At 41.9% G+C, this 23,940-nt stretch overlaps 1 protein-coding gene across 1 annotated transcript in view; it reads right to left on the reverse strand.

The window, feature by feature from the left end:
- ccdc160 (coiled-coil domain containing 160) overlaps positions 1–22,846 on the reverse strand; it is a 34,238-nt gene extending 11,392 nt beyond the window's left edge. Inside the window, 1 exon segment of the mRNA XM_073057739.1 lies at positions 21,994–22,846. Within this exon segment, the coding sequence (XP_072913840.1) occupies positions 21,994–22,110 (117 nt within the window). The 5' untranslated portion in view covers positions 22,111–22,846.
- Positions 22,847–23,940: the final 1,094 nt, after the last annotated feature.

Below are 23,940 nucleotides of genomic sequence, written 5' to 3' on the forward strand. Positions count from 1 at the left end.
CTGGAGGATTCAAATCCAGGAATAAAGACTTCACCAATGTTAATAGATGCACCACAGAGAGCATCCCATCCAGATACATCATAGCTTTGTGTATTAACTGTACTGCTTGAAATGGCAAGAAACTGCAGAGAATTGTGAACACAACTTAGTCTATCACAAAAGCTAGCTTCCCTCCATTGATATTCTTGGATATTCTTGTTTCTTCCCCCTCCCATTGGGCAGAAGATACAAAAGCCTGAAAACACAAACTATTAGGCTCAAGTATAGTTTCTATTGTACTGTGATCAAACTCTTGAATGGACCTGTTGTACAGTAAGATGGTCTATTAATCTCACAATCTGCCACATTATGATCTTGCATTGATCATTTACCTGGTACTGCAGCTTTTCAGCAACTTTACACTTTATTCTGCATTGTTATTGTTCTATCTCAATACACTGTGTAATGGTTTGATCTGTAGAAACAGTATGCAAGACAAACTTATCACTGTGTCTCAGTACATGTGACAATAAACCAACCAACTCTCAATGGTAGGGCAGTAGGGAGCATAATTGAACAGAGGGGCCAAAGAGTCCAGTTGCAACCTTATAGAACTGTTTAAAACTATGAGAGGTATAGACAAGTCACAGACTTCTCAGGATAGGGGTGTCTGAAACTAGGGGCCATAGGTTAAGGGTGAAAGGAGGAAGATTAAAAGATACCTGATGGGCAACCTTTTCATACAGAGGGTGGTGAGTATATGGAATGAGCTTCCAGAGAAAGTAGTTGAGGCACGTACATGGAGGGGCAGGGTTTGGAGGGGTATGAACCAAACATGGGAAATTTGGACTAGCTAGGTGATATAACCGTATAACAATTACAGCACGGAAACAGGCCATCTCAGCCCTTCTAGTCCATGCCGAATGCTTACTCTCACCTAGTCCCACCTACCTGCACTCAGCCCATAATCCTCCAATCCTTTCCTGTCCAAATACCTATCCAATTGTTTAAAAAATGACAAAATCGAACCTGCCTCTACTACTTCTACTGGAAGCTTGTTCCACACAGCTACCACTCTCTGAGTAAAGAAGTTCCCCCTCGTGTTACCCCTAAACTTTTGCCCCTTAACTCTCAACTCATGTCCTCTTGTTTGAATCTCCCCTATTCTCAATGGAAAAAACCTATCCACGTCAACTCTATCTATCCCCCTCATAATATTAAATACCTCTATCAAGTCCCCCCTCAACCTTCTACGCTCCAAAGAATAAAGCCCTAACTTGTTCAACCTTTCTCTGTAACTTAGGTGCTGAAACCCAGCTAACATTCTAGTAAATCTCCTCTGTACTCTCTCTATTTTGTTGACATCTTTCCTATAATTCAGTGACCAGAACTGTACACAATACTCCAAATTTGGCCTCACCAATGCCTTGTACATTTTTAACATTACATCTCAACTCCTATACTCAATGCTCTAATTTAGAAAGGCCAGCATACCAAAAGCTTTCTTCACCACCCTATCCATATGAGATTCCACCTTCAGGGAACTATGCACCATTATTCCTAGATCACTCTGTTCTATTGCATTCTTCAATGCCCTCCCATTTACCATGTATGTCCTGTTTGGATTATTCCTACCAAAATGTAGCACCTCACACTTATCAGCATTAAACTCCATCTGCCATCGTTCAGCCCACTCTTCTAACTGGCCTAAATCTCTCTGCAAGCTTTGAAAACCTACTTCATTATCCACAATGCCACCTATCTTAGTATCATCTGCATACTTACTAATCCAATTTACCACCCCATCATCCAGTTCATTAATGTATATGACAAACCATATTTGACCCAGTACAGATCCCTGAGGTAGGAATCCAGTGAGAAATCACTCACTAGTATGAGTGGTGAGCATAGATATTTTGGGCTGAAGAGGCTGTATCCATGGTGCACTGCATTATGGGAGGCATAGATATGGTAGATAGTCAGAATCTTTTTCCCCAGGTAGATATGTCATTCCAGCCTTGGGTGCAGTGCACAGTGAGGAGGGTTCTCGCAGGTCGGCAGTGCTTGTTTAAAAGGAAAGCTTTGCGGGCATTCGGTGTCATTCCAACGGCCCAATCAGTGACAGAGCAGCACAAAGGAGGTTTCTTGAGGTTGGTGGAAGCAGCTAGGAGTAAATAAAAGTACAGAAGGGAAAAGTGGAGTGGCAATTGTTGGGAGTTGGGCCAGTGGGAGTATCAGGCTTTGGCTCAAAGGAGGCTTCAGCTTGGAAGAGAGGTTGCTCTGGGTTAGTTGTTCAGCCAAGTTTCTGTTTAGGTTTCCTTTGTGAAGTGCATCCAGCTGCAGCTCTTTGAAGACTGTGTTAGGGATCTGGAGCAGCAGCTGGATGACCTTTGGCTTGTATGGGAGAGTGAGGAGTTCATCGATTTGAGTTAAGGGAAGCAGTCACCCCCTAAGTTGCAGGAGGCGAGTAGCTGGGTGACTGTCAGGAGAAGAAATGGGAAGGTGAATAAGCAGTTAGTGCAGAGCACCCCTGTGGCCATTCCTCTCAATAATGAGTATACTGTTTTAGATACTATTGTGGGGATGATCTCCCAGGGGAATGCCACAGAGACCAGATTACTGGCACCGACCATGGGTCCGTGGTGCAGAAGGGAAAGAGAGAGAAGATGGGACTGGTAGTGATAGGGGACTCAATAGTTAGAGGAACAGACAGGAGATTCTGTGGATGTGAATGGGACACATGGATGGTATGTTGCCTCCCAGGTGCCAGGGTCAAGAATGTCTCAGATCGTGTCCACAGCATTTTGGAGAGGGAGAGAGATCAGCCAGATGTCTTGGTACATATTGATACTATTGACAGAAGAAGGAAAAGCAATGACATCCTGAAGAGAGACTTTAGAGTGCAAGGCAGAAAGCTGAGAAGTAGGATCTTCATGATATAGTAATTTCTGAATTTCTACCTGTGCCTTGCACCAATGAGGGTGGAAACAGAATGATTTGGCAGATAAATGTGTGGCTGAGAAGCTGGTGCAGGGGGCAGGGCTTCGGGTTCTTAGATCATTGGGATCTCTTCTGGGGGAGCTGTACAAAAGGGACAGATTGCACCTGAACCTGAAGGGGACCAATGTTCTTACAGGCTGTAAGAGCAGTTGGAGAGAGTTTAAAATAATTTGGCAGGGGGATGGGAACCGGAGTGAAGGGACTCAGGGTAGGTTGGATGGTAAAAATAACAAAGATAGTATGCAGCAAAAAAAGGATCAGAAGATGTTGAATCCTTCTGGCAACACACACAAAGTGCTGGAGGAACTCTGCAAGCCAGGCAGCATTCATGGAAAAAAGTACGTTGACTACTTCTTTCCATAGATGCTGCCTGGCCTGCTGAGTTCCTCCAGAATTTTGTGGGTGTTGAATCTGCTGGGTTGAGTTAGGAAACTGCAAGAGTATAAGGACGCTGATGGCAGTTATATTCAGGCCTTCAAGCAGCAGCTGTGATGTGGACTACAGATAGATAGATAGATAGATAGATACTTTATTCATCCCCATGGGGAAATTCAACTTTTTTTTCCAATGTCCCATACACTTGTTGTAGCAAAACTAATTACATACAATACTTGACTCAGTAAAAAATATGATATGCATCTAAATCACTATCTCAAAAAGCATTAATAATAGCTTTTAAAAAGTTCTTAAGTCCTGGCGGTTGAATTGTAAAGCCTAATGGCATTGGGGAGTATTGATCTCTTCATCCTGTCTGAGGAGCATTGCATCGATAGTAACCTGTCGCTGAAACTGCTTCTCTGTCTCTGGATGGTGCTATGTAGAGGATGTTCAGAGTTTTCCATAATTGACCGTAGCCTACTCAGCGCCCTTCGCTCAGCTACCGATGTTAAACTCTCCAGCACTTTGCCCACGACAGAGCCCGCCTTCCTTACCAGCTTATTAAGACGTGAGGCGTCCCTCTTCTTAATGCTTCCTCCCCAACACGCCACCACAAAGAAGAGGGCGCTCTCCACAACTGACCTATAGAACATCTTCAGCATCTCACTACAGACATTGAATGACGCCAACCTTCTAAGGAAGTACAGTCGACTCTGTGCCTTCCTGCACAAGGCATCTGTGTTGGCAGTCCAGTCTAGCTTCTCATCTAACTGTACTCCCAGATACTTGTAGGTCTTAACCTGCTCCACACATTCTCCATTAATGATCACTGGCTCCATATGAGGCCTAGATCTCCTAAAGTCCACCACCATCTCCTTGGTCTTGGTGATATTGAGACGCAGGTAGTTTGAGTTGCACCATATCACAAAGTCCTGTATCAGTTTCCTATACTCCTCCTCCTGTCCATTACAACGGGAAATAGAAAAGGCATGCTAAAAGGGCAATGTTATGATAGTCTTGGAGATTTGAACAAGTAGGTAGATTGGAAAAATCAGGTTGGTAATGGATCCCAAGAGAGAATTTGTTGAATGCCTACGAGATGGCTTTTTAGAGCAGTTTGTCGTTGAGCCTACAAGGGGATCAGCTATACTGGATTGGGTGTTATGTAATGAACCGGAGGTGATTAGGGAACTTAAGGTAAAGGAGCCTTAGGAGGCAATGATCACAATATGATTGAGTTCAACTTAAAATTTCATAAGAAGGAAGTAAAGTCTGACATAGCAGTACTTCAGTGGAGTAAAGGAAATTACAGTGGTATGAGAGAGGAGTTGGCCAAAGTAAATTGGAAGGAGCTACTGGCAGGGATGACAGCAGAGCAGCAATGGCTTGAGTTTCTGGGAAAAATGAGGAAAGTGCAGGATAGATGTATTCCAAAAACAAAGAAATACTCAAATACTCAAAAAATAATAATGGGATACAAGGAAATGGCAGATGAACTAAAAGCATTTTGCATCAGTCAACATTCTGGAAGACACTAGCAGTATGCCAGCTATTGAAGGGTGTGAGGGAAAAGAAGTGAGTGCAGTTACAATTACAAGGGAGAAGATACTCAAAAAGCTGGAAGGCCTGAAGATGCAAAGGTTACCCGGACTAGATGAACTGCACCCAAAGTTTTGAAAGAGGTAGCGGTAGAGATTGTAGAGGCATTAGTAATGGTCTTTCAAAAATCATTGGACTCTGGCATGGTACCAAATGTCACTCCACTCTTGAAAAAAGGAGGAAAGCAGCAGAAAGTAAATTATAAACCAGTTAGCTTGACCTCAGTGGTTGGGGCACAGGACAAGAAAGGACAAAGTCAGCATGGTTTCCTTAAGGGAAAATCTTGCCTGACAAACCTATTGGAATTCTTTGTGGAGATTACAAGTGGGATAGATAAAAGGGATGCAGTGGATGTTGTATATTTGAACTTTCAGAAGGCCTTTGTCAAGATGCCACACATGAGGTTGCTTACCAAGTTAAGAGCCCATGGTATTACAGGAAAGTTACTGGCATGGTTAGAGCATAGGCTAATTGGTAGGAGGCAGCAAGTGGATCCTTTTTGGCTGCCAGTCACTAGTGGTGTTCTGCAGAGTCGGTGCTGGGACCGCTTCTTTTTCTGCTGTACATTAATAATTTCAATGATGAAATAGATGGCTTTGTTGCCAAATTTGCAGATGATATGAAGATTGGTGGAGGGGCAGGTAGTGTTGAGGAAACAGGAAGGTTGCAGCAGAACTTCGACAGATTAGGAGAATGGGCAAGGAAGTGGCAAATGAAAAGCAATGTTGGAAAATGTGTGGGAACCAAAATGATAATGCCAGCAGGTTTACAAGTAGATGTTGAATGTAACATGAATGTAAGGAAGGACACGCCAATGCAGACAGAGAAAAAAGTTAAATTATACCACCGAGGCAAAATTCAAAAGGGCAAAGAATGCAGGACTGAAGGTGATGTATTTAAATGCACATAGCATGTATCGAAAGGATAGGCATGAAGGCCACGGCAGTGGTGTGGCTTTGTTGGTAAGAGATGGAATTACATCTTCAGAAAGAGGTGACATATGTTCAGAGATTGTTGGATCTTTATGGGTGGAGTTAAGAAACTGCAAGAGTGAAAAAACCATTATGGGAATCATATATAGGCCTCCAAATAGTAGCCAAGATGTGAGGTTGAGATTGCAATGGAGCTGGAAAAGGATGTAATAAGGATGATGGCAGAATTATAATGGGGGACTTCAATATGCACGGGGATTGGTAAAATCAGGTTGGTGTCGGATCTCAAGAGAGGGAATTTGTTGAATGCCTATGAGATGACTTTTCACAGCAGCTTGTGTTTGAGCCCTCTCGAAGAAAGGCTATCTTAGACTGGCTGTTGTGTAATAACCCAGATCTTCTTAGGGAGTTTAATGTAAAGGAACCCTTAGTAGGCAGTGATCATAATATGATTGAATTCATACTGCATTTTGTGAAGGAGAAGCATAAGTCACATGTATCAGTATCACAATAGAATAAAGGGAATTACAGAGGCACAACAGAGGGCCTTGCACAGGTGGATTGGAGGAGGATACTTGTGGGATGATGGCAGAGCAGAGGTGGCTGAAGTTTCTAGAAATAGTTCACAAGGCACAGGATAGATATGTCCCACAGAAGAAGTAGTTCTCAGATGGCAGGGGTGGGCAACCATGGCTGACAAGGGAAGTTAAGACACAAAGTACACTGCAGATGCTGGGGTCAAAGCAACACGTACAACAAGCTGGAGGAACTCAGCAGGTTGGGCAGCATCCGTGGAAACGAGCAGTCAATGTTTCGGGCCGAGACCCTTTGTCCTGATAAAGGGTCGTGGCCCGAAACGTTGACTGCTCATTTCCACGGATGCTGCCCGACCTGCTGAGTTCCTCCAGCTTGTTGTACGTGATGCAAGGGAAGTTAAGAACTGTATAAAAGCCAAGGAAAGGGCATACAAGGTAGCAAAAGTGAGTGGGAAGTTGGATGATGGGGAAGGTTTCAAATTCCAACAAAAGGCAACTAAAAAAGCTATAAGAAGGGAAAAGATTAACTATGAGGGCAAACTAACCAATAATGTGAAGCAGGATACCAGAAGTATCTTTCAGTTTTATAAAGAGTAAAATGGAGGTGAGAGTTGATATTGGACTATTGAAAATGATGCTGGTGGGGTAGTAATGAGGGGCAAAAAATAGCAAATGAACTTAATGGGTTCTTTGCATCTGTCTTCACTGTGAAAGACACTAGCAGTGTGCCAGAGGTCCGTGAGTGTCACGGAGCAGGAGTGAGTGCCATTGCTATAATAAAGATAAAAGTACCAGGCAAACTCAGAGGTCTTAAGGTGGATAAGTCACCTGAACCACATGGTCTACATCCCTGAGCGAGGTTGCTGAAGTGATAACGGATGCATTGGTCATGATCTTTCAAGAATTCCCGAGGACTGGAAATTTGCAAATGTCATTCCACCCTTTAAGAAAGGATTAAGGCAAAAGAAAGGAAATTATAGGCTAGTTAGCCTAACCTCAGTGTTTGGGAAAGTGTTGGAGTCTATTATTAAAGATGAGGTTTCAGGGTACTTGGAGACTAATGATAAAATAAGTCAAAGTCAGCATGGTTTCTGTAAAGGGAAATCTTGCCTGACAAATCTGTTAGAGTTCTTTGAGGAAGTAACAAGCAGGGTGGACAAAGGAGAGGCAGTAGATGTTATTTACTTGGATTTTCAGAAGGCATTTGGTAAGGTGCCACACATGGGGCTGCCTAACAAGATGTAATCCTGTGGCATTACGGGAGAGACTGGTATGGATAGAAAAATTTCTGACAGGCAGGAGGCAGCGTGTGGGAATGAAAAGGGCTTTTTCTGGTTGGCTACCAGTGACTCGTGGTGTTCCTCGGGGTCAGTATTGGGATCACTACTTTTCACATTGTTTGTCAATGATTTGGATAATGGACTTGATGGCTTTGTGGCAAAGTTTGTGAAGATAGTTTAACGGATAGGTAGTGTTGAGAAAGCAACACAATTGCAGTGGGAATTAGACAAATTGGAAGAATGGACAAAGAAGTGGCAGATTGGTAAAAGGAGCAATAGTGCATACTGTAATCTAAATGGGGAGAAGGTTCAAACATCAAAGGTGAAAAGGGACTTAGTTGGAGAGCATTTTGGCTCCAGCAACCATAATTCTGATAGTTTTAATATAGTGATGGAACAGCTCAAAGAAAATAAATAAGCAATAAATATCGAGAACATGAGATGAATAGTCCTCGAAAGTGAGACCACAGTTCAGTGATGGGGCAAGTGAAGTTATCTCCTCTGGTTCAGGAGTCTGATGGTTGAGAGGTCATAACTGTTGCTGAACCTGGTGCTGTAATTCTGGAAGCTCCTGTATCCACTTCCTGATGGCAGCAGCAAGAAGGGAGCAAGTCCTGGGTGGTGGGGTTCCTTGATGATGGATGTTGCTTTCCTGAAACAACGTTTCATTTAGATGTGATCAATGGTGAGGAGGGCTTTACCCGTGATGAACTGGGCTGTATCCACCACTTTTTGTAAGATTTTCTGTTTGGTTATAGGATTGAATAGGTCCACAAGTGAGGGTCCTAAATTGGAACAGGGCTAAATTTGGGGGTATTAGATAGGAACTAGCAGAGGTAAATTGGATGAGCCTGTTTGAAGGGAAGTAAGAACATTAAAGCCTGTGACAGAGAGTCCAGGAGCAGCATTTTCCTATGAGTGAAATATAAACATTAGGGAGTTCCAGCTGATGAGATAAGGAGGCTTTCTTCAAGAAAAATAAGAAAGCAGGCATTGGAATTTGAGAGTCCAGAATGAGTGAATTGCTTGGTGGACTATAAATTGGCAAAGAATGGATGATCAGGAGAGCAGAGAGTTAGGGTGAGATGTAAAGTTAAAAAAAATCCCAAGAAGTTCCATTGGTATAATAAGAGTTAAATGGTGGCTGGGGTGTAATGGGGACAGAGAGGTTCCAGAGGATTGGAGGGTTCCAGATGTTGTTGCCTTATTCAAGAAAGGGAATAGAGATAGTCCAGGAAATTATAGACCAGTGAGTCTTACTTCAGTGGTTGGATACGCAGAACAGATCCCAGAGGCACACCACTGGTCACTGACCTCCATGCAGAATATGGCCTGTCTACAACCACTCTTTGCCTTCCGTGGGCAAGCTAATTCTGGATCCACAAAGCAAGGTCCTCTTGGATCCCATGCCACCTTACTTTCTCAATAAGCCTTACATGGGGTACCTTATCAAATGTCTTGCTGCAATCCATATGTGTTCCATACACACACTTCCGCTGTCACAATTGATTGGTCCTATTCTCTCACGTCTTAGCCTCTTGCCCTTCACATACTTCTCATGGCCCCTTCTGGCTCTCCTTCCTGCTAACCTTATCATTTTCTAGATTTCTATCATTACCTAGCTTTTTTAACCTTTCTTTTTCTTTCTTTTTGACTAACTTTCAACAGCCTTTGTACACCATGATTCCTGTACCCTACCATCCTTTCTCTGTCTCATTGGAATGAAACTATGCAGAACGCCATGCAAATATCCCCTGAACATTTGCCACATTTCTGCCGTACATTTCCCTGAGAACATCTGTTCCCAATTCATACTTCCAAGGTCCTTCCTGATAGCTTCATATTTCCCCTTACTCCAATTAAGCATTTTCCTGACTTGTCTGTTCCTATCCCTCTCCAATGCTATGGTAAAGGAGATTGAATTGTGATCACTCTCTTCAAAATGCTCTCCCACTGAGAGACCTGACACCTGTCCAGGTTCATTTCCCAATACCAGATCAAGTACAGCTTCTTCTCTTGTAGGCTTATCTACATATTGTGTCAGGTAACCTTCCTGAACACACCTAACAAACTCCACCGTCTAAACCCCTTGCTCTCGGGAGATGCCAATCAATATTTGGGAAATTAAAATCTCCCATCATGACAACCCTGTTATTATTGCACTGTTCCAGAATCAGTCTCCCTATATGCTCCTCAATGTCCCTGTTACTATTGGGTGATCTATAAAAAACACCTGGTAGAGTTATTGACCCCGTCCTGTTTCTAATTTCCACCCACAGACTCAGTAGACAATCCCTCTATGACTTCCGCCTTTCCTGCAGCCAAGACACTATCTCTGATCAGCAGTATCACACCCCACCTCTTTTGCTCCCCTCCCTGTCCCTTCTGAAACATGTAAAGCCTGACACTCTAAGTAACCAATCCTGCCTGAGCCATCCAAGTCTATGTTATGGCCACAACATTATAGCTGCAAGTACTGATCCACACTCTAAACTCATCCGCTCTAAGCTATCATTCTAATGATATGAAATTAGAAGTTGACAGTGATTAAAGTTATCATTAATTACAGAGGAATCTTGTTTATTTAGGGAAGAAGGGCCAAGGAGTAGCAAACAAAGAGTTGTAATGCAGATCTGCTCTAGGTAACCACTGTTCCTTCCCCTGAACCCACTGGTTCCCATTGTAAATACAGCTGAGGTATTAATTTAAGACTTCATCCATTTCCCACAGTGAGCACACAATGATAATGCATGCAATTGTAGAGGACCACACCAACTCACTTCCTAAATATACTTAAAGAACCTTTGATCATCTTCCTTCACCTTATCTGCCACACCCTTTATTTTCTGCAAGAAATTCACCTAATCCCAGCTGCCAATATATTTCATATGCCTCCAGACCAGACTTAATATTTCTCATCAGCTACTCCTGTCATCCTTGCCCTTCACTCTAACAGAAACATACTGAATCCTGAGCTCTTCCTAGTTTACTTTTAAAAGCCTCCCACTTGCCAGATGTTCCTTCACCTGCAAGCAGCCTGCATCACTTTTGTCAATTCTTGCCAGATACCATTGAAATTAGCCTTGTATCAACTTTGGACATTTTGAGGGCATTTCCTAGCTTTTCTAGACTATCTTGAAAACACACAATAAATATCTACTTTTGTTTATTCTGTTAATTGAAAATGCAATGTTTTTAATTACCTGCCCTCTTACAGCTGTTCCAATAAATCTGGTTTCTAAATACAGTGAATGAAAATAAAAGTAAATGCAGAGTAAGTAGCATAAAACAAGATTTGGTTTTAAAAATAGATTTAATATGTGAACATTTCAAATAATTTAAATTAGTTTCAATAACCTATATTGAACTTTGGATGAACTAATAATTACATGGTCATAGAGTCAGGTTTACTAACACTGGCGTTTGTCTGAAATTTGTTAAATTTATAGCAACAAACAATTAATATTGGCTTGGTTATATATTTTTGATATCAATTTTGAATGCGCTCGTTTGATTTTAATATATATATATCTTCGATATCAATATATTTAATTTTGTAATACCAGTATGTTTATCATATTACCCTCTGATAAAGCTCCTTTAATGATAATTTCCAAGAACTGCATTCTATTGTATTTGTAACATAGTTAATTAAGAAACTCGTATGTCCTATTCTGCCGATAAAACGTAATATATTCCTCGAGTCTGATTTGATCTGTTCAGAATTAACGGTTTCCTATTTGTATAACACATAATCATTGAAATAATTGTTATTTTCCCGGAAAACTTCGCTGATCGCTCTTATTGCAATTATTGCTAAAATATAACATAACAGAGCTAAAGGTGATAAACTTTATAAAAGTATTCGTAGAAAGGGAAACTAAAATTTACTCCTATAGCTCTCCAACAATTAACCCTAACGGGTCACCGCAATACCGTCCAGTAGTTTTTCACGAGGCTCACTCATTTTCCACGCTCAGCAGCAGGTTTTGAACAGCCCGCAGCCGTTCGAGGATAAAAAGGTGGCCGATATAGGCGGCACGATTGAATAATTAAATTGTATGAAGCGTTACGACTAAATTTATCGAAGCCACGTGTTCAATTTCTGTGCTTGCATCTCTTTCTTGAATTAATTTGTGTCGATGTGTTTTACGTTTGGAGAAGTGTGCATGCACTATTGTAGTTAGTGTTGACCAACTACCCCCCCCCCCCGGGTTCTTGACAATGTCAGTGTAGCTCCATGCTGCTCAAGTTTCAGAAAGGTTTGCCTGAACAGTTTTCAAGTATTACACCGTCAGATGAAAGCATTCAGAATAGATTTCCTGTTCAACGTTCCTGGCCCTTTTGGGATATTTTTCTTTAAATGCGTTTGTTTGATTTTTTTAAATTTCAAAACTAAACTTTATTCATATCAATGTATCAAAAAGAGTGCTAAACTTTATACATTATTGGTGTCATTTGGTCAACCCATTCAACGGTGTTAAAGCTTTGTTTAAATTAGTTAAATGGTTTAATGAATGCCCTTTGAAAAAATGCACCGAGCTGAGCCGGACAACAATGGGATGCTGCTGTGTATTATGCTAATGAGAGGGCCGGGCAATGGAAACACGCCTCACGTCATCACGTGGGTTTCTCTTCGCGCCACTTTCGGAAAGCCGGCCAGCACAGTGTGAGCCGAGGGGCGATGGCTGCGTGGCTGGCTTCTTTCCTCATGGCGCAGTGTCGGCGTCTATGCCACGCCGGTTGCACTGAGGAAGGTAGGTACCCGCCGGAATGAGCAGACACTCCCACCGCGGGAGCAGGGGCGCGGAGTGGTAGGTGGGGGAGGGTGGCAGGCCGTTCAAGGCTGAGGCTCTCGGGCCCGGCTCCATCTCCCGCCCAGCCCAGCCCTCTACCAATCTGAAGAAAATGCCACTATTGTTGCCCGAAGGTCAAAGTGATATCCAGGCCTTGAGTCGAAACGCAGGCCTTGAATCGGTCCGTCCCGGCTCTTTGGCCTGGCTCTGGCGACAGAGCAAAGCACATGGCGCGGCGGAAGAAGCGCCCGCTCCGGGCCTGTGAGGCGGACGGTCCAGTGCGCATGCGCTGGGCCGCCGGGAGTTGTAGTTCCCTGGTTGAAGGGTGAGTGGCGGCGGGTCCCGGAGCACGCGGCCGCCCCTCCCCCCGGACCCGCGCTCTACCTTTTGTCTCCGGGACGGACCATCGGCTCCTGGCGCTGACCCGTTCTCATCTCGCCTTGTATAAGGGCGGCACTCGTATTAAGTGGGAAGGTGGAAAACGCCCTCATTGAGTTACCCGAAGGGTCTCGGGCGAGAGAGCGGGCTGGTATTTTGTGGCCGGTCGGGTGCGGATGACGAGCCGAGACGGTACCGGCGCCAAAACCTCGGCGGGACAACTTTTCGCAGTCACACCTGATGCTGCGATACGTTGCTCGCGTTCAGTAACTTGCTGTGGCTTTGTAACTGCTGTTCACAATGGTCCCGCTCGGCATTTGGTGTTTACACCGTAACATTTCACAATGCCATCCAGTTTTAAACTTGCATGTTTAAGTAATCAATATCTTTATTTTAAATGACGTCTTTCCGTTCCAGAGCCCACAATTATTGCTCCTTCCTCGATTTCGCGCTCTTTCACCAGGTTCCTAAGGTGGTAAACGTAATGTCCCAGGGTCCCCGTCCCTTCCCCTCCCCTCCCCCTCCGAGCTACAGTGTGGGGGATGGGTATAATCGTGTCCTCCACTGCATCCCAAACCCGATCACGCGTTTGAACATTCCTGATCACAAATATCTCTGCCTAGAGCATCTCTGCTTGATTTTTATTTTTTGAAATGGTCATGTTACTTTTACAAAGTTTGGTTCGACTGGTTAGTGGTGTAAAGTATCGATCTCAAATACCGATTTTCAGAGATCAACATTACCAACAAAAGGAGTATAGACATGTTAAGTGAAAGATATGTAAGGAGCAGTATTGTAACTTGGAGGTCTTAATGAAAAGCCTTACTGAATAATTAATCCCATTAAAGTTGATCGTGTACACGAATTTGTCAATTGATTTGGGGGGAGGTCACTTCAATTTCAATATGGAAATTAAGTTGAGCTTTTAGACTGGTCCTTGTTTTTTATGAAAGTAATTGAAATACTTTCAATACAAATGCGAGAATTGGTGCTTCTGACATAAAATGGGTATAGCATTGCACCATTTGGCATTACAGAAACTTGAACAGTAGTTCTCAGCTGAAAATGTTCAATTGTGCAGTTTCATAGCCATGCTATAGCAGAAATTAAAATCTAACTAGATATCATTGCCATATCAAAACCAAAGGTACACCTTTTGTTATTTCTGGAGATCTCAAACTGGTGTGTTTTGCCTTGCCCTAAGCAACTAGGTTGAAGAGCTCTTTAAGAATTTATCTGGAACAGGGCTACTTCAGGGCAATACCTTTTGATTAAAGGGGCATTTTATTTTTATAAATAGGTTCAATTATTGGCTATTTTTGCTAACATCTCTTAAGTGTCATTAACTCGTGCTATCTTAATTATTAGTTGATATGTTTTTAATCGTCCAACATTGCTACTGGCACTGTTTATATAGTCTCTTGAATTGTCATTTTAACTGAGTTAGAAAAGTAGAGAGTTTGGATATTTGACTGGATGGGGTAGTGGATGATGTTACACCTCTACCTAGACAATCAAATTGAAGATGTAAGGAAATGCAATTTGGACCCGATCTTTTTAAAATCTGTCCTTTTTATTTGTAAAGATTGTTCTCTGGTATAGTAATCAACATTTTACTAAATAACACATATTCACCTCTTATTGTCCTGCAAATTGAATGCACTTCACATTTATTTTAACTTTTTATAAAGTTGGACTTAATTCTTTATTCGTTTTAACAGGTCTGAAGTTAAGAAGCTTTGAAGATGGTGAATGATCATCGATGCGACTTTTCGAGCTGTGCACTGGATTTAGTCAAAGTTGTGCAAAAGTGCTTACAGTGCAGGTAGCAGGCTACATCTACTGCAGTGCAAGCACTTCTTGCATTACTTTGGCAGTTGTTTGACTACAATTGGCCCAGTCCTAACCTCATCATATCACACTGTTAATTGCTTTTCCAGCCATGCATGCATGATGCTAACGTACCCCTTGTGTTAAGGTGCATCTAGTGCAGTTAGTGAAGTAGTTTAGAATCTACTGCCCTAAGTGCTCCTTCTGGCACAAGATTTTACACAGTCGGCTTGGCACATCCTTAAGGATGTGAAACTAAACTTTCACCTGATATCTTCAGATCACTCCTAATTCCGTTAATACCACTAGGATCCTGCATTGCAAGTTATTTGGCAACTTCTAATTTGTTGCTTTCATTCTGCAGTTTGAGCATGAAGTGAGTTGTTTTGTAGTTGCATGCAACCTGTAAGGTGAAAATGTTTCTAATGGCTGATATGGCATGATCTGTTATAAAATGATGTAGCATTTATTCATGAAATTACAGTCTCACATTCCATAGCATGAATGGTGATATTTAGTCTGTGAGGCAACAGCTATTCTGTTGTCAGGGAGTCGCAAGCTCTTGGTTTTGTTACCATGAATGTTTAGATCACCTTTCTAAAATATTGGGTTTTGTTAGAAGGTAGTTTTGTAGTAAATATAGCGCAGTTTCTACAATTAGAAAGGATTTTAATGATTGAACACAATTAAATTCTTATGCAAAAATCTATATTTATAGGTACCTTTTTAATATAATCATTGCCTTCTACCAAATATGACAGCTGTTTGCTCATGTGCTCTCACTGCTGCTTCAATGAAGCATATGCAATTCTCTGTCAGTTTTGCAGTTTTGTACTACAGGAAGAAGTGACCTGTGCAAATCTATGCAAAACTAGCAGGGAATTGTCCTGACGAAGGGTCTCGACCCGAAATGTTGACTGTACTTCTTCCTATAGATGCTGCCTGGCCTGCTGCGTTCCACCAGCATTTTGTGTGTGTTGCTTGAATTTCCAGCATCTGCAGATTTTCTTGTGTGGGGAATTGTACTGCTGCTTGCTGCTGCATTTATTTGCCTACTGTCTCCTCTCTGTTCTCCCTTTGTGCAGCCTATGGCTGTTTTCATTAGCCTTTCATTTGCCATTTACAGGAATGTGAACTGTCCATGCAGTACCAAAGTGCTCATAGTGCAGGTAGTAGTGTAAGAAATCTACTGTAATATGAGCACTTACAGTCATGCTAGACAAAAAGAAACAATTTGTCTTCCTGAACAGTGGAAATTATTGATTACTGTTTACAGTTAGTTTTGCAGGTTTGCATCCAGCTGTCAAAATACCAGGTGCTGTGCAAATCCATGCAAAACTGATTGTAGCAGTGGTTTCTGGGGAGCTGAGTAGTTTCAGAATTAGTAACAATAAGCACATTTTTGAGCAATGCAGGCTGGTTTCTGCATGGGTGGGGATTTGTTGCATTACTGGGTGTTGTATTAACAGTATTGCACTTGTCCCGGCCTGTGGAGGAAAAAAGGACTTGACAGCAAATGGTCTAACTGATGCAAAATTTACTCTCCTATAGGGAGTGTTGTCTCCTATCGTCTTGCTGTTGTCGGGTGGATCACGATGCAATTTTGATTTCTTTGCTTCTATAAAATTGCACGGTATCCATCTGTAATCCGCAAGACATTTGCTTAAGAGGTTTAATGTTTAACGATGCTGACTTTTCTGAGTTTTTTTTTGTTTTAAGGTGTTTGGAGACCTGCAAGTCTGTGCAAAACAAAATGTGAATTTTTAATGTGCAGCACTGGCTCAATAATTGAAGTCTGCTATTTATTGCAAGCGACAATTTATGGCTGCAATAATTTGTGACCTTATGTCAGTGATTAGACTGTCAATGTTCTTTGAGTGGAACAACTTCTCAGTCTGGTCTTCAAGGAGAATGTTTCTTGAAATTGTAGTTCATTTCAGATGGTAAATTAGCTAGCTGTTTTTTTAAAATTGACAACATTTAGGTCTTGGCAGTTCTATCCATTTTCATGAAAGTAAAGTTGCTCAAATTAAAAAGACCATTGGGTCCCTGCATTTCAGTCATATTTCAATTTTTCGGGTAATTCTAAAAATTGGGTTTCAGTCTAATTTCAGTATAGAAAAAAACTTGCCTCTTGCTAATTTTCTACATTATTCCCCTGCCCTTGATTCCCTCGTACACAAATATTATCAAACTGTTTTCAAATGAAGTGCACTTTCATAGCCAATTGGCATTTCAAATACTCACCAATTTTTTTTCTGTAAAGAGATGATTCAAAAATTCAGTTAATTCTTGCTTCTGAAGCTTTCACCTAGTGCTTGAGTGCCCAATTTGGGAAGTACTGTTTCTATATCCAGCCTGTGCATTACTGAGAAATTTGTTCTTCTGAACTCTGAAGAATACATGTCAGTTATACTTAATATGCTCAGTCAGCAAACATGCCATCCCAATCAGTGGAGTGAATCTTCACTTGCACAATCTGGCAAATGTATAAATTCCTGGGTAAGGACACCAAATATGACAGTTTAATAGGCTTGATATAATTGCAGTATAACATTTTCATGTATAGTTGTGTTGTAAATGCTGATATAACCATGAGTCATAGCCACACCATTCAATTGTGACTGATTTATTCTCCTTCTTGACGCCATTCTCTGCCTTCTACCTGTAACTTGGTACCTTTACTAATCAAGAGCCTAACAACCTCTGCTTTAAATATACAAGGGGAATGTCAGAGGTAGGTTTTTCGCACAGTAGTGGGTGTGTAGAGTGCTCTACCAGCAAAAGGAGATTTACAAGAATGCTGCCTGGTAGGTCAAATATGATGGCAGAATATAGTATGAATGGTAAGACTTGGCAGTGTGGAGGATCAGAGGGTCCTGTACATAGGACACTCAAAGCTGCTGCGCAGGTTGACTGATTAAGAAGGCATATGGTGCATTGGCCTTCATCAGTTGTGGGATTCAGTTCAAGAGCTGAGAGGTAATGTTACAGCTGTATAGGATACTGGTCAGACCCCACTTGGAATACTGTGCTCAGTTCTGGTCACCTCACAGAAAGGATGTGGGAAAATATAGCAAGGGTATAGAGGAGATTTACAAGGATGTTGCCTGATTTAGGGAGCATTTCTCATATTCTTATGAGAATAGGTTGAGTGAACTTGGTCTTTTCTCTTTGGAGTGACGTAGGATGAGAGGTGACCTGATAGAGGTGTATAAGATGCTGAGAGGCATTGATCATATGGATAGCTAGAGGATTTTTCCCAGGGCTGAAGTTGCTTCCACGAGGGGGCATAGTTTTAAGGTGCTTATAAGTGGGTACAGAGGGGAAGTCAGGGGAAAGTTTTTCCACAGAGTGATGGGTGTATGGAATGCACTGTTGAATGTTGGTGGAGGCGGATACAATAGAGTCTTTTAAGAGATTATTAGATAGATACACGGAGCTTAGAAAAATAGAGGGCTATGTGGTAGTGAAATTCTAGGCAGTTTCTAGGTCAGATTTTATGGTCGGCACAGCATTGTTGGCCATTATGTGTTGTAGATTTGTTTATATATCCACTGGCTTAGCCTCCACAGCTGTCTATGGCTGTGAATTCTGCAGGTTTTCTACCCTCTGGCTACAGAAATTCCTTCTAACCCGTCTGTCCCAAAGGGTGGTCCTAAAAAATTAGTGGTTGACCACTGGGAAATTCCACTTTTGGCAGATGGAGTGTAGTGACTGCTTGCTAAAGCAGTCCCTCAGTTTACACGGCGTCAAACCAATGCAGAAGAGGCCCCATCAGGAGAACCAGATACAATAGATGACTCCCAACAGATTTCCAGTTGGAAGTATTGCCTTATCTGGAAGGGCTAATGCAGGTGAATGGGCAGCTGTAGCATTCCTTCCATTGGTATGTGCCAGGAAGGCAATTGGTGGTGGTGGTGGGGAAAAAGTGTGTTTGGGGTAGAGTCCCACTGAAGATGGTGGAAATTGCAGAGAAATTGTTGAATGCAGCGGGAAGATGGGGTGAGTGGATGTCCAGGAAATGGAGGAGTTGTGGGTGAGGGCAGCATGAATGGTGGAGGAGGGAAATCCTGGGAGATGAAGGAACTGAGAAAATACTTTTACAGAAGACTGTAGGAAATGACAGTCAAGAGAGCCATGGGAGTAAGGTCTATTTAAGATGTGGGTTGACAGTTTGCAATGAGTGAAAAAGGGGTAAAGGTGTTAGAAATTAACTAAGTGAATTTAAAGGTAGTGTATATGATAAGGTAATAGTTGATGGTCAGTTCTCTGGAAACCTTGTGATGAGCAGGAATTCCCAGAGTTAAGTATTGGGGCTTGTAATATTAATCATTTGGCCCATGGATCTGCTCTGCCATTCAATTATGGCTGATCTGGTTTTTCCTCACCAGCCTTCTCCCTGTAACCTTGGTTGCAGTGTCCAATCAACAGCCTATCAATCTTCATCTTGAATAACCTGGTCTCCTCAGCTGTCTGTGTTAACAAATTTGATAAATTTCCTGCCTGGGTAAAGAAATTTCTCTCCATCTGTTTTAATTGGATGCTCCAATATCCTGAGACTACTCTTGTCTTATATCCTTTCTACTTTTACGCTTAGGCCTTTAATCATTCAAAAGGTTTCAAAAAAAGCACCCCCCCCCCCCCCAAATACTTATAGACACCAATGACTGCAGGCCCACAGCCATCAAATTAACCCTTTAATTCCCAGAATCCTTTTGAACGTCTTCCAAGCCCTCTCTAATGCCAGCATGTCTTAGTTTTGGGCTGTTCATCTGGTCACAATAGGCCTCACCAGTATTTTATAAAGCCTCAGCATCACATTCCCTGCATTTGTATTACAGACCTCTTGAAATGAATGTTAGCATTGCATTTGCCTTCCTCACCAGTGACTCAACCCTTAAGGTGTTCTGCACAAGTGCTAATAAGTCCCTTTGCATCTCAGATTTTTTTTGTATTTATTCCTTGTTTAGAAAATAGTCTGCTCATTTATTTCTACCTCCATGCATTTTCCAACATTGTATTTCATTTGCCACATTCTTGCCCATTCTCCTAATCTGTCTAAGTTCTGCATCCTACCCATTTTCTCAACACGAACTGCCACTCCTATCAATACCTGAAAATTGACATCAAAACCATCTATTCCATTGCTGAAATCATTAACATACATCATAAAAAGCAGTCCCAGTGCTAACTTCTGCGGAACAAGGCTAATCACTGGCAACCCAAAAACTCGCCCAATGCTCTAACCATGCTAATAACTTCCCTGTAATAATATGGGCTCTTAACTTGGTAAGTGGCATCATGTATGGCACCTTGTCAGGCCTTTTGAAAGTCCAAATATACAAGATCCACTGTACTTTCTTATCTATCCTACTTGTAGTTCTTCAAAGGATTCCAGCAGTTCTTCAGGTTAGATTTTCTTAAGGACACCATGCTGACTGCCCTACATCGCCAAGTACTCTATAACCTCGTCTTTAACAATTGATACCAACATCTTCGTAACCACTGAGGTCAGGCTAACTGGTGTATTCTTAAACAGTGGGCTGACACATGAATTGTTTCGGTGCACAGGAATCATGCTAGCTCAATGATTTTTGAAAGATCATTACTAATGCCTCCACAATCTCTACCTCTACCAGAACCCTTGGGTGCAGTTCATCTGGTCTGGGTGACGAGAAGCTTTAGGTCTCATCTTTTTGAGCACCACCTCCTTTTGTAATTGTAACTGTGCCCCCTTTCCCTCACACTCAAACCCTGGCTCATTGCTAGTGTATTCAAAGGCAACACGAGTGAATCTGCAGATGCTGGAAATAAATAAAAACAAATAATGCTGGCAGAACTCAGCAGGCCAGACAGCATCTATGGGAGGAGGTAGTGATGACTTTTTGGGTCGAAACCCTTCATCAGGAGTCTGTCTTCTACAATGAAAACTCATGCTAACTACTCATTTAGTTCATCTGCAATCTCCTTGTACCCCATTATTTCTCAGGCCTCATTTTCTAGTGGTCCTATATCCACTCCCATCTTATTTTAACTTGAAAATACTTCCTATTCACCTTGATTTGTTTGTTGGCTTTCTTTCATATTTCATCTTTTCCCTGCTAATGATTCTTTTAAGTTTGCTTTCTGTAGGTTTTTAAAGCTTTCCACATCTACCTTCCCTCTAATTTTTGCTTTGTTGTATGCCCTCTTTTGCTTTTACATAAGCTTTGACTTCCCTATGTCAGCCATGGCTTTGCCTTTTGAGTACTGTATTTCTGTTTTTGGAATACATCTATCCCCACTGCACCATCCTCATTATTCCCAGAAACCCACACCTTTGCTGCGATGGTGACATCCCTGCCAGCAGCTCCTTCCAATTTACTTTGGCCAACTCCTCTCTCGTATCAATAATTTACTTTACACCACTGAAACACTGCTATGTCAGACTTTGCTTTCTCCCTATCAAATTTCAAGTTGAACTCAAATCATATTGTGATTACTGGTATCTCGGGCTTCCTTTACAGTAAGCTTGCTAATTGCCTCCAGTTCATTACATAACACTCATTCCTCTATAGCTGATCCCCTAGTTGGCTCAATGACAAACTGCTCTAAAAAGCTATCTCATGGGCATTTAACAAATTCACTCTTTTGGCATCCATTATCAAACCAATCTCTTCTCTCCCCCCACCCCCCCAATTCAACCTGCATCTTGAAATCTCTAATAACTTATAACTTTACCTTTTATAGCATGCCTTTTCCATTTCCTGTTTTAGTGGGTAATCCACATCCCAACTACTCTTTGGAGGCCTCTTTGCGATCAGTGTCCTTTTACTCTTAGTTTCTTAACTCAACCCAGAAGGATTCATCATCTTCTGATCCCATGTCACATTTTTCTATTGATTTGATGTCATTCTTTACCAGCAGAGCCACACCACCCCTGTCTAGTTTTCCATTCCTCTGGTAATGTGTAACCTTGGACACTCAGCTCCCAACTACAACCATGATTAAGTGATTATACCCAACAATCTGTAAAAGTGCAACCACCTCATTTCTTGTACTCTGTGCATTGAAGTATAACACCATATGAGTATATTTGCTACAATTTTTTTAATTGTGCATCCCTATTGCACTGATACCCTGCTGGCTGCAATTTTATCCTGTCATCTGCCTCCCCTTTCTGGCAGTCTAACTGCATGTTGACTTGTTTTTTTTTAAACTGCCCTAACCTGAGTTTATTCATTCTGGTTCCCCATCATTGTGTGTAAATAATGTGGATGCATATGACATGGTTAACACTTACCTGATCATGCCAAATTTGGGAGTTTTGTTGATGGTGACCCAGGTTGCAATAAATTACAAGGAGATCTTGATTAGTTTGACATTTTGAGACATTGGTGATGATTTTTTCAGGAAGCATTTGATTTTGGAATGGTTCCAGAGTACTGGAAAATTGCAAATGTCACTCCTCTTCAAGACAGAGGAAAAGTAGAAGAAAAGAAATGGCCAGCTAGCCTAACTTACGTGGTTGGAGATACATTGGAGTCCATTATTAAGGATGAGATTTTGAGATACTTAAGGCACATGATAAAAGATTAAAGTTGTGCATGGTTTCCTTGAGAGGAAATCTTGCCTTTCAAAATCTGTTAGAAATATTTAAGGAAATATCAGACAGGACTGACAAAGATTCAGTGCATGTTCTTTAGTTGGATTTACAAAAGGCCTTTTGACAAGGTGCAAGACATGATGCTGCTTGAGATAAGAGCGCATAGAATTGCATGAATAGAAGATTGGAAGAAGGCGAAGAGTGAATAAAGGAGGCCTTTTTTGGTTGACTGCTGGAGAGTAGTGGTATTGGGACTGCTTTTTGTGTTGATTGGGATGATGGAATTGATAGCTTTGTGGTTGGGTTTGTGAATTGTTAGGATAGGGTTCAATTTCATGTGGAATTTGTTAGTGGGTTAGGGCTAGAGCCTCCTGATGAAGGGTTTCGGCCCGAAACGTCGTCACTACCTCCTCCCGTAGATGCTGTCTGGCCTGCTGAGTTCTGCCAGCATTTTGTGTTTTTATTTATTTCCAGCATCTGCAGATTCACTCGTGTTGTTTTTGGATTCATTGTCCATTTAGGAAATGGATGGCAGGGCAAGAAGCTATTCCTGAATTGCTGGGTGTGCCTGCAAGCTTCTGTATCTCCATTCTGACAGTAACAATGAGAAGAGGGCATGTCCTGGGTGATGGGGGTTCTTAATAATGGACGCTATCTTTCTGAGGCAATGCTTGTGAAGTTATCTGTGAAGGGGAAATCATGCCTGACTAATCTTCTGGAATATTTGGAGGATGTAACAATGAAAATAGATAAGGGAGAGCCAGTGGATGTAGTGTACCTGGACTTTCAGAAAGCCTTTGATAAGGTCCCACATAGGAGATTAGTGGGGAAAATTAGAGCACATGGTATTGGGGGTAGGGTGCTGACATGGATAGAAAATTGGTTGGCAGACAGGAAACAGTAGGGATTAGCAGGTCTTTTTCAGAATGGCAAGCAGTGACTAGTGGGGTACCACAATGCTCGGTGCTGGGACCACAGCTATTTACAATATACATTAATGATTTAGATGAAGATTAAAAGTAACATTAGCAAATTTGCAGATGACAAAGCTGGGTGGCAGTGTGAAATATGAGGAGGATGTTAGGACGGGTGACTTGGACGGGTTGGGTGAGTGGGCAGATGCATTTTAATGTGGATAAATGAGGTTATCCACTTTGGTGGCAAGAGCAGGAAGGCAGATTACTATCTGAATGGTGTCAAGTTAGGAAAAAGTGAAGTACAATGAGATCTCGGTGTCCTTGTTCATCAGTCACTGAAAGTAAGCAGGCAGTGAAGAAAGCTAATGGCACGTTGGCCTTCATAACAAGGGGAGTTGTGTATAGGAGCAAAGAGGCCCTTCTGGAGTATTGTGTTCAGTTTTGGTCTCCAAATTTGAGGAATGACATTCTTGCTATTGAGGGAGTGCAGCATAGATTCACGAGGTTAGTACCCGGGATGACGGGACTATTGTATGTTGAAAGATTGGAGTGACTGGGCTTGTACATTGGAATTTAGAAGGATGAGAGGGGATCTGATTGAAGCATAAGATTATTAAGGGATTGGACAGGCAGGAGGCAGGAAACGTGTTCCTGATGTTGGGGGAGTCCAGAACCAGAGGCCAAAGTTTAAGAATAAGGGGTAGGTCATTTAGAACAGAGTTGAGGA

This window comes from Hemitrygon akajei, chromosome 10 (genome assembly GCF_048418815.1).
Source record: "Hemitrygon akajei chromosome 10, sHemAka1.3, whole genome shotgun sequence".
NCBI classification, from domain to species: domain Eukaryota; kingdom Metazoa; phylum Chordata; class Chondrichthyes; order Myliobatiformes; family Dasyatidae; genus Hemitrygon; species Hemitrygon akajei.